This window comes from Neophocaena asiaeorientalis, unplaced genomic scaffold (assembly GCF_003031525.2).
Source record: "Neophocaena asiaeorientalis asiaeorientalis breed wild unplaced genomic scaffold, Neophocaena_asiaeorientalis_V1.1 scaffold551, whole genome shotgun sequence".
In the NCBI taxonomy this organism is placed as follows: domain Eukaryota; kingdom Metazoa; phylum Chordata; class Mammalia; order Artiodactyla; family Phocoenidae; genus Neophocaena; species Neophocaena asiaeorientalis.
The window spans coordinates 66,083-80,201 of record NW_020173394.1 but is presented as its reverse complement, the minus strand read 5'-3'; the positions used below and the strand labels follow the sequence as shown (position 1 = coordinate 80,201).

General features: G+C 38.5%; 2 protein-coding genes across 2 annotated transcripts in view; both read left to right on the top strand.

The window, feature by feature from the left end:
- Positions 1-271, top strand: part of LOC112400917 (40S ribosomal protein SA-like) — a 13,796-nt gene extending 13,525 nt beyond the window's left edge. The window contains 1 exon segment of the mRNA XM_024746909.1: positions 75-271. Coding sequence (XP_024602677.1) covers positions 75-271 — 197 coding nt within the window.
- BEX4 (brain expressed X-linked 4) lies at positions 52-1,073 on the top strand. Its single transcript, XM_024746916.1, is given in 2 exon segments — positions 52-152; positions 488-1,073. A coding segment is annotated over 1 exon segment (363 nt). The 5' UTR covers positions 52-152; positions 488-493; the 3' UTR covers positions 857-1,073.
- The last annotated feature ends 13,046 nt before the right edge of the window (positions 1,074-14,119 follow it).

Sequence of the window (14,119 nt, the reverse complement as noted above, 5' to 3'; positions counted from 1 at the left end):
GGAGATGCGGGGCTGAGAAGGGGCCGAGTGTCCGGATGCAGCAGCGCCCCTTCCCCCACCCTTACTCTCTGCAGGTCTGCGAGTCGAAGTGTCGCGGCGGCGCACTTGCAGCAAGAATCGGGAGGGGCAGGAGACCGCAAGGATAGGCCCAGGTCAGTGCGGGGGACAGTTGGGCTGTGGGGAGAACGTGTGGATAGCCCTAAGAAGCCCCAAATACTCCCCCCTACCCTATCCTCCATTTTGGTGCTTGCAGAGACGTGGGCATGGATAGGCAGGGCAAATGGTGGGTTTTGGGCGAGGGAGGGGGAGAGCTTGGACTGGGGGCCCCCTAGAGGGCATAAGGAGCCTCTCAGGTGGGAAAACGAAAATTTGAAGAACCTTTACATCCGGGGCTGGAAGTCTTGAGAGGTGCTTAGTAGGGCCTCTGTCCTCGGTGCTGATTAGTCCACCCAGAAAATAGTCCATTCTCTTGTCTTTTGTCTTCTAGGAGCAAATGGCGTCCAAAGGGGAACAAGCAGTAAAAAATCTCAACATGGAAAATACCCAACAGGAAAAGGAAGGCGGGGACCAGGCCCCTTTGCAGAATGGAGAGGAATCACGCGATTTAGGAGGGGGTAGAGGCCAGAAGCCTGGAGGAAATGTCAGGTTGGGACGGATTAGACGACTTGTCCCTAATTTTCGATGGGCCATACCCAGCAGGCATATTGATCACAATTAAGTGGGGGATGATGTAGAAAAGCACGTAGGGCAGATGATGGAAATCAGGAGAAAGACTAAGAAGCAGCAAATGAGGCATCATTTGCGCTACCAAACTCCTGAACCTGACAATCATTATGAGTTTTGCCTTATATCTTGAATCCTAAGATTATCCCTGAGGTCAGTAATGTGGCCTCTGCTCTACATGCTTGTAGTTTTTCTGATTTACTTTTTCTGTAAACCTTTTGGTGTTTCCACTTACCAGTTTCTAATTGAATATTGCTTTGTCTCTGTGAAACTTTCTGTCAGCAGGGCAATTTCATCCAGTTATAGGAAAATTATTCTTTTCATAATATGAAATTAATAAAGCAGTTTACAAAGCAATCTTCCTGTGACACACAAGTCTTTATTTTTTGTTAATGTTACCTTTCCTCTCCTAGATCCCTGGACTCAAAATCTCAATTGTCTTTGACTATTTTTTCTTGTCCTCAACCAACCAGAAAGGATCGTATTCATAATTCAGTATCTGATATTTTAAGAATGTATGTCATACTGTTTTTCAAGGAGTGTGAGTCCACCATCTGCATAAAAATACCTTGATGGGGGAGCTTTTTTCTTTTTGCGGTATGCAGGCCTCTCACTGCTGTGGCCTCTCCCGTTGTGGAGCACAGGCTCTGGACGCGCAGGCTCAGCGGCCATGGCTCATGGGCCCAGCCGCTCCACGGCATGTGGGATCTTCCCGGAGCGGGGCACAGACCCGTGTACCCTACATCGGCAGGCAGACTCTCAACCACTGCGCCACCAGGGAGCCCGATGGGGGAGCTTTTTGAGAATGTAGGACCTCTGGCTCCTATCTTCCAGACCCACAGAGTTGGATTCCAAAATTTCCATTTATTAGTAAACTCTCCAGGTAATTCTAGTGTACACTGAAGTCTGAGGCCACTATTGTTTGTATGTATGTTGGATATCTGTGTACATATGTGTGTATCATTGTATGTATATTCCATGAACATATGTGTGTTTCATGTCATTAAGTGTAAACAAAGTACGTGGAATAACAGGATGAATACTCCTGAATTCAATGGGCAAAAACGTTAAAAAAGTACAAGACCCTAAAATAGACTGATTATAAGAGTGGTAGGGACAGTGGCAGATGAGGGTACTAGAGTTCAGAGATGCTAAGTACCAAGGTTACCCTCTGCTGTACATCTTGGTGGGGGGCTCTGATCTGGGACATTTTCTATAGGACTTTGTCATCTGGAGGTGGAGAATATTTGACTTTTGTAACTGATAACAAGCTGAGGAAGATCAAACTCAGCAAGACTGAGGCTGTTGTTCTATATTTTGCTTTTTAGTGTTTCCAATGTAGACACTTTGGAAAAGTGTAGACATTTTAATTTTTAGAATAGAGCAGAAAGAAATCTTAAAGTTTCTTCAATCCAGTGTACTTCAAAGTGAGAATTGCCACCTATTACAACTCTTGAAATGAGTTTTGTGGGTCACAAGCAATTTTTTAAAAAGAATAAACCAAAAAACATCAGAGTTCATCACCCATGAGTAGTGTTAAGAATTATTATTTTGAGAAACTTGTTTTAGTTTTACATGTAAGAAATATTGTCACCTTATAAGATGTATTTCTAACTGTAGGTCACAGGGTAAAAAAACGAAGTCATTTTATCAGTCCAAACTTCATTTCACAGATGAGGATACTGGTAGGAAAGTGATTTTTCCAAGGTCACACAGCCAGTGAGTAGTAGAGCTAGGACCAGTTTCCAGTTCAGGGTGATTGTCTCCTCACCACAGTACCTTCACAAGACATGACTTGGAAATTTTTGCAGTGTGTGCTTATTGCCAGTGGTGTGTATGGACAAACTTACACAACTTATACAAAATCACTGTTTATTGATGTTCACACTTTAGTCATCAGAGTCCCTGCATGTTCAATTGAGAAACATATTTAAGGAGGACTCTGACCGTTAATATTTTGGGGCTGGAATGATCTTTCATTTTCTGTCTAGAGGAAGGGAGAGTCTGATAAAAAAAAATGCACGGGTGAACTCAAGGCACTTCATAAAGGCTAGCTGATGGAGTGATGTTCGTAAATGGCTTTTTGGTCCCTCAGAAAATCAATACTGTGCCTTCTACCCCAATCCTAGATTTCCCAAAGCAGCCTCACTTTTTAAAAAATATGGGAATGAGATTAGAACTTGACTGGTCGAAGGAAAGCAAGGCATCCTCACCAGGGTTTTTGGGGATGGTGGGGGATGAGGACAGACTTTCTGGAAGAAGTAAGGGTCAATATTTTGGTTCAGAGTATGGTTTTTTGAAGAACTGAAATCCCCTCCCATTGGTGTTTCTGAGGGAGCGGGATGATGCAGTCAGAACTTTCTGGAAGTGATAAAGTTCAAGGAATAAGGTCACAATGTGATTGTGGAAAGAGAAATTAACATCACACTCCTGGGAGTTCCGCTTATGGTAGGGGATGAGTACAGAATTTTCTAGAAGCAGTAAAGTTCAGGGACCATGATCAAAACATGATTGCTTAAAGTCGAACTGAAGGAAGTGCCCTTTCCTGGATGTTTCTGTAAGGGTGGAATGAGGCCAGAACTTTCCGGAAAAAAGTAAAAGGGAACCGAGTCAGAAGGTGATTGAAGGAGAACTGAGTATCACGTGAATGCTTCCATTAATTTATATATCCCATAGGAGAGTCAGTTTTCCCTGATCTTGGTGAACAGTACAATCTGACTTTTTAAGGTAATGATGGAGAGATGTCAGTGGGAGTGTCCTAAAGAAGCCTGTAAGGAAATAAAATGAATCTCTTATGAAAACAAAAGAAAAGTGAGTCAACCAGGAACAACAAAAGGAACTAATACATTCATCCCTATCAGTTGTTTATACTTTCATGTTGATAAATTTTTAGTATCTTGAGGAAAATATGTATGTTTTTACAGATTTTCAAGCAAGGATTGGGATAGAAGTCTAGTAAATAAGGAGAAAACGGGGAGATCTCTGAGGAGGGTCAACCTTTCAGCAGCATATGCTGTTTTCTTCAAATTACAGAAAATGGAAATATCACTGAGGGAGTATTTAAAGAGACCAGCAAGGAAAAAAATGAACTTACAATGAAAAAAGCAAAAACAAGTAAATCAAATATCATGAGAATAAACAACAAGACAGGTTATCACTCTCAGCCTTTTCAGTTAGTACCTACAAGTGAGTAACTATTTTAGCTTTATTAAGGTACAATTGCACAACATTGTGAATCATCTATACTTCAATTTTTTAAAAATGTACAATTAAAGTTTTAGAAGTACCTAAAGTATTCAATTTGATCTGTTTTACATATATTTAGGCCTATGAAACCATGATCATAATCAAAATAGCAAACACTTCCATCATCTCCCCAAATCTCTTTCATCCCATGTGTAATCTCTCCCTCCTTACACCCCCAACCCCACTCAACCTCTGAGCTGTTTTTTGTCACTATAGTTTTCATTTTATAGTATTTTTAAATATAAAATGAATCATAGAGCACATGCTCTTTTATTTTTGTCTGGCTTCATTCATTAAACAATGATTTTACATGAAATAATAGCATATTCCTTTCTATTGGTGAGTGGTATTACATGGTACGGTGAATGCTTATCCATTCATCTGTTAATGGACATTTAGGTACATTCCAATTTTTGGCTATTACAAATAAAGCTGATATGAATATGCACGTACAAATTTTCGTGTAGACATATGTTTTAATTTTCTTGGGTAAATACCTAGGAATGGAATGGCTATGTTGTATGGAAATTGTAAGTTTCATTTTTAAGAAACTGCCAAACTGTTTTTCCAAGGAGGTTTCACCATTTACATTTCTATCAGTAGAGTATTGGAGTTCTAATTTCTCCTCATTCTCAGCAATACTTAGTATGGTCACGATATTTTTGTCAATATTTAAAATTTTTAACCATTCTAAAGAGTGTGTAGTACTATCTTGTGGTTTTCATTTTCATTTCTCTGGTGAATAATGATACACAGCATATTTTGATATTTTGACAATGTTTTTTTTTTTTTTTTTAATTTATTTATTTATTTATTTTTGGCTGCGCTGGGTCTTTTTGCTGCGTGCAGGCCTTCTCCAGTCGCAGAGAGCGGGGGCAACCCTTCCTTGCGGTGCGCGGGCTTGTCATTGTGGTGGCTTCTCTTGTTGTGAAGCACGGGCTTCAGTAGTTGTGGCGCTTGGGCTCAGCCACCCTGCAGCATGTGGGATCCTCCCGGACCAGGGCTCGAACCCGTGCACCCTGCACTGGCAGGCAGACTCTCAACCACTGCGCCACCAAGGAAGCCCTTGACAATGTTTTAATTGAATTTTTTGTTTTCTTTTGCTGAGTTTTAAGAGTTCTTTAAATATTCAAGATATAAGTATTTTATAAGATGTGCAATCTGCAAATATTTTCTCCCAGCATGATTTGCCTTTTCAATCTCTTAACAGTGTCTTTCACAGAGCAAAAGTTTTCATTTTGATAATGTCCAATTTATCATTTTTTTTCTTTTATGGGTGTCATACTTGTAAATATTTTCTTTTGGTGTCATACCTGAAAACTCATTGCCAAAACCAAGATCACACAGATATTCTCCTATATTTTCTTCCAGATTCTTATGCTTTACATTTACATTTTATGATTTACATTGTGTTGTACATGTATATTTAATACATTTAGATATATTTCAATGAAAATTAACATTTAAGTATATTATACTTTGAGTTAATTTTTCTATAAGTTGTGAGGTATGTTTTGAAGTCCATTTTTTTTAGTTATGCATGTCCAGTTATTTTGGTTTCATTTCTTCTTTTCCAATATATGTTTCTTGGGACTTTGTTCATAGACAATAATGTCATCCACAAATATGGAAATTTTTTCTTTACTTTACAATTTGTATATCTTTTATTTCTTTTTCTTGCCTTGTTGCACCAGATAAGACTTCCATTATGATGTTGAATAAGAGTGCTGAGAGTGGATATTCTTGCCTTGTTCCCAGTCTTGAGAGAAAATATTCGGTCCTTCACCATTTAATATGTTAGCTGAAGTTTTTTGTAGAAGCCTTTTATCAGGTTGTGGACGTTGACTTCTATTCATAGTTTGCTAAGAGTTTTCATCATTAATAGATATCGCATTTTGTCAAAAGACTTCTTTGCATCTATGGCTATGCTCATGTGTTTTTTCTTCTTTGGGTTCTTAATGTGATGGATTGCATTGCTTGATTTTCAAATATTGAATTAGCCTTTCATTCTCGGGATAAACCTCACTTGGTTGCAGTAGATTGTTCTTTCTATATATTGAAATTTTTAATCTGGTAATATGTGGGATATTGGTTTTAGTTTTCTTTATTTGTACTATATTTCTCTGCTTTGGTATCAGAGTAATGTTGACATTGCAAAATGAGTTGGAATGTATTTCTTCCTTTTCTGTATTAGTTTTCAATTGCTGTCATAAGAAATTACCACAAACTTAGAGCCTTAAACAATACAAATATATTATCTTATGATTATCTAGGTCATGTCTCACCTGCCAAAAATCAAGATGTCAGCAGAGCTGTATTCCTTTCTGGAGGCTCTAGGGGAACATCTGTTTCTTTTCTCACAAAGACTGTTGGCAGAATTTAGTTCCTTGTGGTTGTAGGACTGAGATCCCTGTTTTCTTACTGACTATCAGCTAAAGGTCATTCCCAGCTTCCAGAAGTCACCCACATATTTTGGCTCATGACCCTCTTTCTCCATCTTCAAAGCCAGCAATGGCTGGTAAAGTGCTTATTACATTTTGAATTTCTCCTCCTCCTTCTATCTCATCTCTCTGACCTAGATTGGAAATGTTCTCTGCATTTAAGGATTAGATTGGGCTCACATGGATAATCCAGGACAATCTCTTCATCTCAAGGTCCAAACCCTTAATCAAATCAGCAAAGTCCATTTTGCCATGTAACAAAACATGTTCATAGATTCCAGGGATTAGGGTGTGGATATTTGTAGGATCATAATTCTGCCTACCACATATTCTATTTTCTGGAAGAGAGTGTGTACAATTGGTGCTTTTTCTTCTTTAAATGTTTGGTAGAATTTGCCAGTGTAACTATCTGGGCCTAGAGTTTTCTTTCTGGATGGTTTTAAACTATGAACTTGATTCTTTTAATAGTTGTAGGGCCATTGAGTTTATCTATTTTATCTAGGGTGCTGTTTAAATTAGACAATATCTATTGATTTGTGTTCAAATTAACTGTCTCCTTCCTCTGTCATCTCTATACTTCCATTGAATCCATCATGTCAGTTTTAAAATTTAGTTATTGCATTTTACAGTTCTAAAACTTACATTAAGTTCTTTTTATATTTATTTCTTTGCTGATAATTTCATTTTTAATTAGTTTTTCAAGAGTGATGGCTCTTTTGAGCATTTTTATAATAGTTGCTTTAAAGGCTAGCAAATATTTACAGACAGCATCTGTCATCCCATCATTGGTGTCTGTTGACTGTCTTTCCCCATGCTTTTTGAGATTTTCATGGTTTCTTATATGCTGAGTAATTTTGGTTCGTATATGGGACATTGAATATCGTGTTACTAGATTTTGGGTCTTGTTTAAATCTATCAGTTTGATGGCACTTTGGATTCTGGTGTTCTTTCCCAATACATCTGCCATTTAATGTTTCCTTTACAGAGAACTCAAATAGCTGCACCACACATTCTGTCTGGTTTTTCACAACTGTGTTCAGTGCTACAGAAAGTTAGAATGTGCCTATTCTAACTTACTTGGAATGAGAACAGCACTGTTTAAATCTTTATGTTTACTTTTAATTTTTTAACTTGAAGAAAAATCACAAACTTAGAGAAAATTGCAAAAACAGTACAGAGAATTTTTTTCCCTGAATTATTTGAGAGTAATGCCAGCCTGATGCCCCGTTAATCTTATGGTATGCAGAATTTGAAGAGGGCCCCTATGTTTTTCACCTCCTACCATTATGTTACATATATGGCAAAAGGGAGATTATTCAGGTGGGGCTAATTTAATCACACAAGCCCTTCAAAAGGAGAAAATTTTATATGGCTGTTGGCAGAAGGGAAGTGAGAGAAATTGGAAGCATGATAAAGCTTGGATGCATCACCATTGCTGGTCTGAAGATGGCAGGGGTAAAGTGCAAGGACAGAGAGAAACCTCTAGGAGCTGACAGCAACCCCCCATCAAAAGCAAGCAAGGAGATGGGGATATCAGTCCTATCACTGCAAAAAAATTGAATTCTGCAAACAACCTGAATGAGCTTTGAAGGGGCTCTTCCCCTGATCCTCCAGATAAGAGCCCAGGACAGCCAACACCTTGATTTCAGCCTCGTGAGACTCTAAGCAGAGAACTAGTCAAGCCCTCCCAGACTATTGACCTACAGAACTGTGAGCTAATAAAAGGCATTGTTTTAATCTGCAAAGTTCATGGTAATATATTACACAGCAGTAGAAAATGAACATAACCCCAAGCATCTTTAGTGCACATTTTCCACAAACACAGACATTTTCCAGCATAACCACAATACAATTATCAAAATCAGAAATTAACATTGATACATTACTACCATCTAAACTCAGACCCCAGTGGATTTTTAGCAGTTATTCTAACAATGGCAAAAGAATCCAGTTCAGAATCACTGGTTGCATTTAGTTGTCATGTCTATTATCCTTCAGTATAAAGTATGCCCTCAAGTCATGACTTTCATGACGTTGTAGTTTAGTTATTTTTTACATTGCCCCTAAATTTGGGTTTGCCTGATATTTCTTCTTGAGTGGATTCAGGTTATGCATCTTTGGCAGGAATGTCGCAGAAGTGTTGCTGTAGTATTTTCTTTCTATCCTATCAGGTTTGTGAGGAGCCTCTTCAGACTGACCTCTGTGTCCTTTTGGTATGCCTCCCCCCATCATTTTTTGAGCACTTTGCTTTCTGGCACAGCAAAATGTTCCTGGCCCATTGTGTTATTTACCTGCCCCATCCATGTAATCAGACATTTCTCCAAGGAATTCTTGTTCTTTATATTGAATAATGGTATTTAGAAGACAAGATATGGATACTAGGTGTGCTTATTGCTATTGGGGTGCTGGGCTCCCAGGCTCTCTGGGAGAAAGAATTAGAGTGAATTAGAATTAGAGTGGAAAGAATTAGACAATATTTGTATGTATATACATACACACACAGACATAGGTACTCATACATATATATCAATACATTCACACATTTACATCTATACAGAGGCATACCTCAATTTGCTGTGATTCGAAGACACTACTTTTTTACAAGCAACCATGCATCAAGCAAGTCTACTGGCACTATTTTTCCAACATTTGCTCACTTCATGTCTCTGTCACATTTTAGTAATTCTTGCAATATTTCAAACGTTTGCATTATTATTATATTTGTTATAGTGATCTGTGATCAGTAATCTTTGCTGTTACTACCACGATGCACTGAAGACTCAAATGATGGTTTACATTTTTTTAGCAATAAAGTATTTTTAAATTAAGGTAGGTACTTTTTTTTAGACATAATGCTATTGCACACTTAACAGACTACAGTATAGTGTAAACATAACTTTTTTTTTTTTTTTTGGCGGTACGCGGGCCTCTCACTGCTGTGGCCTCTCCCGTTGCGGAGCACAGGCTCCGGACGCACAGGCTCAACGGCCATGGTTCACGGGCCTAGCCCCTCCACGGCATGTGGGATCTTCCCGGACCGGGGCACAAACCCGTGTCCCCTGCATTGGCAGGCAGACTCTCAACCACAGCGCCACCAAGGAAGCCCTAAACATAACTTTTATATGCACTGGAAAACCAGTGTGACTCACTTTATGCAATATTCCCTTTATTGTGGTGGTCTGGAACCGAGCCAAAAATATCTCCAAGGTATGCCTGTATTCCTTTAATTATGTGTATCATAATGTATTGAGCCAATCCTCTACTCATGGGTATTTGTGTTGTTTTCAAATTTCAATATTATCATTATTGTTCTAATTGACATCTGTATACAAACCCCACTCCATAAAGGTTGTGCTTATATATTACTCCCACCCACAGCATATAATAGTTCTATTTACTGACACCCAAGCAAGCACAGAATCTTATCAACCTTTTTAATCTTTTCTGATTTGATTAGACAAAAGAAGGATTTCTTTTGTTTTTGTTTGTAATTTTTCTGTTGTTAGTTGAGTTTCCATTTGTTTATTGGCCCTTTATGCTTCCCTTACTGTGAATTTCCCATTCATATCCTGAGTCCGTTTTGCTATTGAGTTGTTAGAGCCACTCAAATATGATTAACTCCAAATCTATAATACATGTTGTAAATATTGCATTGCATTGCATTGTTTATATGTATTTTAACATGCTTTATGATGTTATTTTGTTTTAAGGCATTTATAATATTCTTTATGGAACTTTCTGATTACAGTAATAATACATGCTTATAGGAGAAAAAGAAAAGGAAAAAAACATTTGAACATGCTAATAGGAAAAAACATTCAAAGACTAGAGCATGGTAATAACTTTTCTAATATCCTAAAGTTAAAAACATTAAATTGGCCCAGAGGACACAGCAAGACATAGTTGTTAAGAACCTTGACTTTAGATATAGGCACATTGGGTTCAGTTCTTACTTTGCACAATTCGCTTAACTCCTTTGTCCCTCAGGTGTCCTGTTCGTAAAAAGTAATTCTAATGTATTTCAAATAGTTATTGTTAAGATTAATTTATTTCATTAATTTATTCAACAAATTTATTGAGTACCTACCAATTACTATTTTAGGTCAGTAGTTCTTAAAGTGTAATGGCCAGACCAGCAGCATCACCTAGGAACTTGTTAAAATTGCAAATTCTCATGCCCCACTCCATACTGAATCAGAACTCTGGGGGTAGGCCTCAGCCATCTGTGTTTACAAGTCTGCCAGGTGATTATGATGTGCTCTAAGGTTTGAGAACCACTCCTCTAGGCATCAGGGTTATAATGGAGCCCAAGACAGACAGAAGAAACAGATTGAAGGTTACAAGTATGAAGCACTTGTCTCATAAGCACTCAGTCAGGACAGCCCTGAGAACCAATAAAATGACATTATGTACTATCTTTTCACTATGCTTTTCTAAGCAGGAATTTTCCAAGCACATTTGTTGGTCCACCAAACAGCATGAACTTTTGGAAAGGGAGATGGAGGTTGCAGTACTCCACTATTGCACTAGTTGTAATAGTTGTGGTGAAATTATGGTAAGCATTCAACCCAATAAAAAGAACAAGAACAAAAGCCAAATATCAAAGGAAAGGGCCTTTTAAAAATTGATCCCAAGGTAGGTAGGAGTGGTACATTCCTGCCTTGATGGGGTGTTTAATATATGTAAGATATCTAGATAGTAAGGTACCTTAGTAGGCACTTAGGAGACCAAGATGACAAAAGATATCTTTGTTTTAACTGGGCACAATATATGGGAAATAATGATACTTAACACAGTACTTAGCCTTATAGATTGATTTGTGGGATATAGATTGTGTGAGAGTAAGGAGTGTAATGTTCCAGCTTGAACTTAGTGGGCCTCTATAAAATTAACAAGTTCAGATAAGCCTCCTGACCTGGAAGAGTGGCCTTAATAGGAGAAAATATAATGATTTGAACTTAATGAAACAGTCAGGCAGACAGAGTTATGCATGTCAGAGTGGCAAAGCAGGAGCAATCCTCACTATAGTGTGGTGCCTGTTGCTCAAATTTAATTGCTTCCCCACCTTCCTAGCCCCCAATGCATTCATCATGGATAGGAGGTGCCTGTAAGTTAAAATAACTTTGTGTTTGTATGTATGATGCATCAGGGCCCAAGCAACAGTACCTATCTGGGTAAATATTAAAGTGGAGAGAAAAACATTTTTTGTATTTTTTGCATATCTGTATTTTCTCATTTTCCTGAGAACATGTTTTACTTGTGTCACAAAAATAATAAAATGTTTAAAAATAAAAAAGTGAAAATTATTAAAATAAGTCAGTTGATACACACACACACACACACACACACACTACTTTTCAACCTCCTTTATTCACAGTACAATATATAATGACATTTTTTCTGTGAAAATTGGAAAAAATCCCCTACTAAAATGCAAACTTGCATATAGAATCACAAGACAAAATCCAATGAGATACTGCTAATAACAGGAACATCTAAAACCAGTACCATCTCAGTCTCCCAAGGCAATAGAAATAAAAATGAAAATAAACAAATGGGACCTAATCAAACTACAAGCTTCTGCACAGCAAAAGAAACCAGAAACAAAATGAAAGGCAACCTACAGAATGGGAGAAAATATTTGCAAACGATGTGACTGACAAGAGCTTAATTTCCAAAGTATACAAAAAGCTCATACAACTTGACAATAAAAAAGCAAACAACCCACTCAAAAAATGGGCAGAAGACCTAAAGAGACATTTCTCCAAAGAAGAAATACAGATGGCCAATAGGCACATGAAAAGATGCTCAATATTGCTAGTTCTTAGAGAAATGCAAATCAAAACTACAATGAGGTACCACCTCACGTGGGTCAGAAAGACCATCATTAAAAAGTCTACAAATAACAAATGCTGGAGAGGGTGTGGAGAAAAGGGAACCCTCTTACACTGTTGGTGGGAACGTAAGTTGGTGCAGCCACTGTGGAAAACAGTATGAAGTTCCTCAGAAAACTAAAAATAGGATTACCATATGATCCAGCAATCCCATTCTTGGGTGTATATCCAGACAAAACTATAATTCAAAAAGATACATGCACCCCTATGCTCACAGCAGCACTATTCACAATAGCCAAGACATAGAAACAACCTAAATGTCCATCAACAGATGAGTGGATAAAGAAGATGTGGTACATAAGTACAATGGAATACTACTCAGCCATAAAAAGGAATGAAATAGGGCTTCCCTGGTGGCGCAGCATTTGAGAGTCCGCCTGCTGATGCAGGGGACACGGGTTCATGCCCCGGTCCAGGAAGATCCCACATGCCACGGAGTAGCTGGGCCCCTGAGCTATGGCCGCTGAGCCTGCGCGTCCGGAGCCTGTGCTCCGCAACGGGAGAGCCCACAACAGGGAGAGGCCCGCGTACCGGAAAAAAAAAAAAACAAAAAAAAAAAACAACAAGGAATGAAATAATGCCTTTAGCAGCAACATGGATGCAATGAGAGATTACCATACTAAGTGAAGTAAGTCAGTAAGAGAAATACCATATGATATCACTTATATGTGGAATCTAAAATATGACACAAATGAACCTATCTATGAAACAGAAACAGAATCAGGGACAAAGAGAATAGACTGGTGGTTGCCAAGGGGGAAAGGGTGGGAGAAGGTAGCAGCAGGAGTTTGGGATTAGCAGATGCAAACTGGTATATATAGAATGGATAAACAAGGTCCTACTGTATAGCACAGGGAACTATATTCAATATCCTGTGACAAACCATAATGGAAAAGAATATGAAAAGGAATGTATATATATATATGTATAACTGAGTCATTTTGCTGTACAGCAGTAATTAACACAACATTGTAATTCAACTATACTTCAATAAAAAATAAATTAAAAAAATAAAACCAGTACCATCAAAAGTTCAAAAGTAAGATGAGCACAGTTATAACTAGAGAATGCCACCAAAAATAAAAGTCAGGCTCTAATTATATAGGAAAAAAAAGAATTGAAGGCAAAAAGCATTAAATCGGATATGGCTGCTTCCTGGACTGTCGTTGCTTCCAATGCATTACTCTAAATTTATTTCTTAATCTTTTTTGTCTCTTCCAGACACTTTTCTATTGTGTTGTTCATTCCATCACCCATCTACTTTCTTGAATCAAGTAAAGGGGTGTAAATGTATCTCTCATCCTGTAATTCACTCCTCTGTTCTCTTCAGGTTCTTTCTTGCCTTTCTCCCATACCCAAAGGGCACCTCTAGATTCCCTCAGTCTCTTTCAACAATTTCCCCTTTAGTTCTTTCTATGAGTCTTCTTTTACTGACTGAGGGGCAAGTAGGAGCAGTGTGAAGTCCTAGTTACGTTCTGGCCTGGGCCATATCCACTCCTTCAGCCCACCAGCACCAGGGGCTCCAGTCCAGGGCACTGTGTCATACCTACCTGCCCCAATCCCAAGCAGTTTCCTCCTCCTTTTTTCCTCTTGGACTGAGATACAGCTAATGGACATTTGGACCTGCAGACAGATGAGAGACAGTGTGGTATGGCAGTGCTTGGTGAACAGACCAGTACACTAGACAAGGGTCTCCTTTAAGACTGGCCTACACCATCTCTTCAAGTCTCAAATCTCCCACTCCCCACCCTGCCTCGCCCCCACCCCCAGCCATGAAATACCCACCTTATTGGAGTAGGGAATTCGTTTTAATGA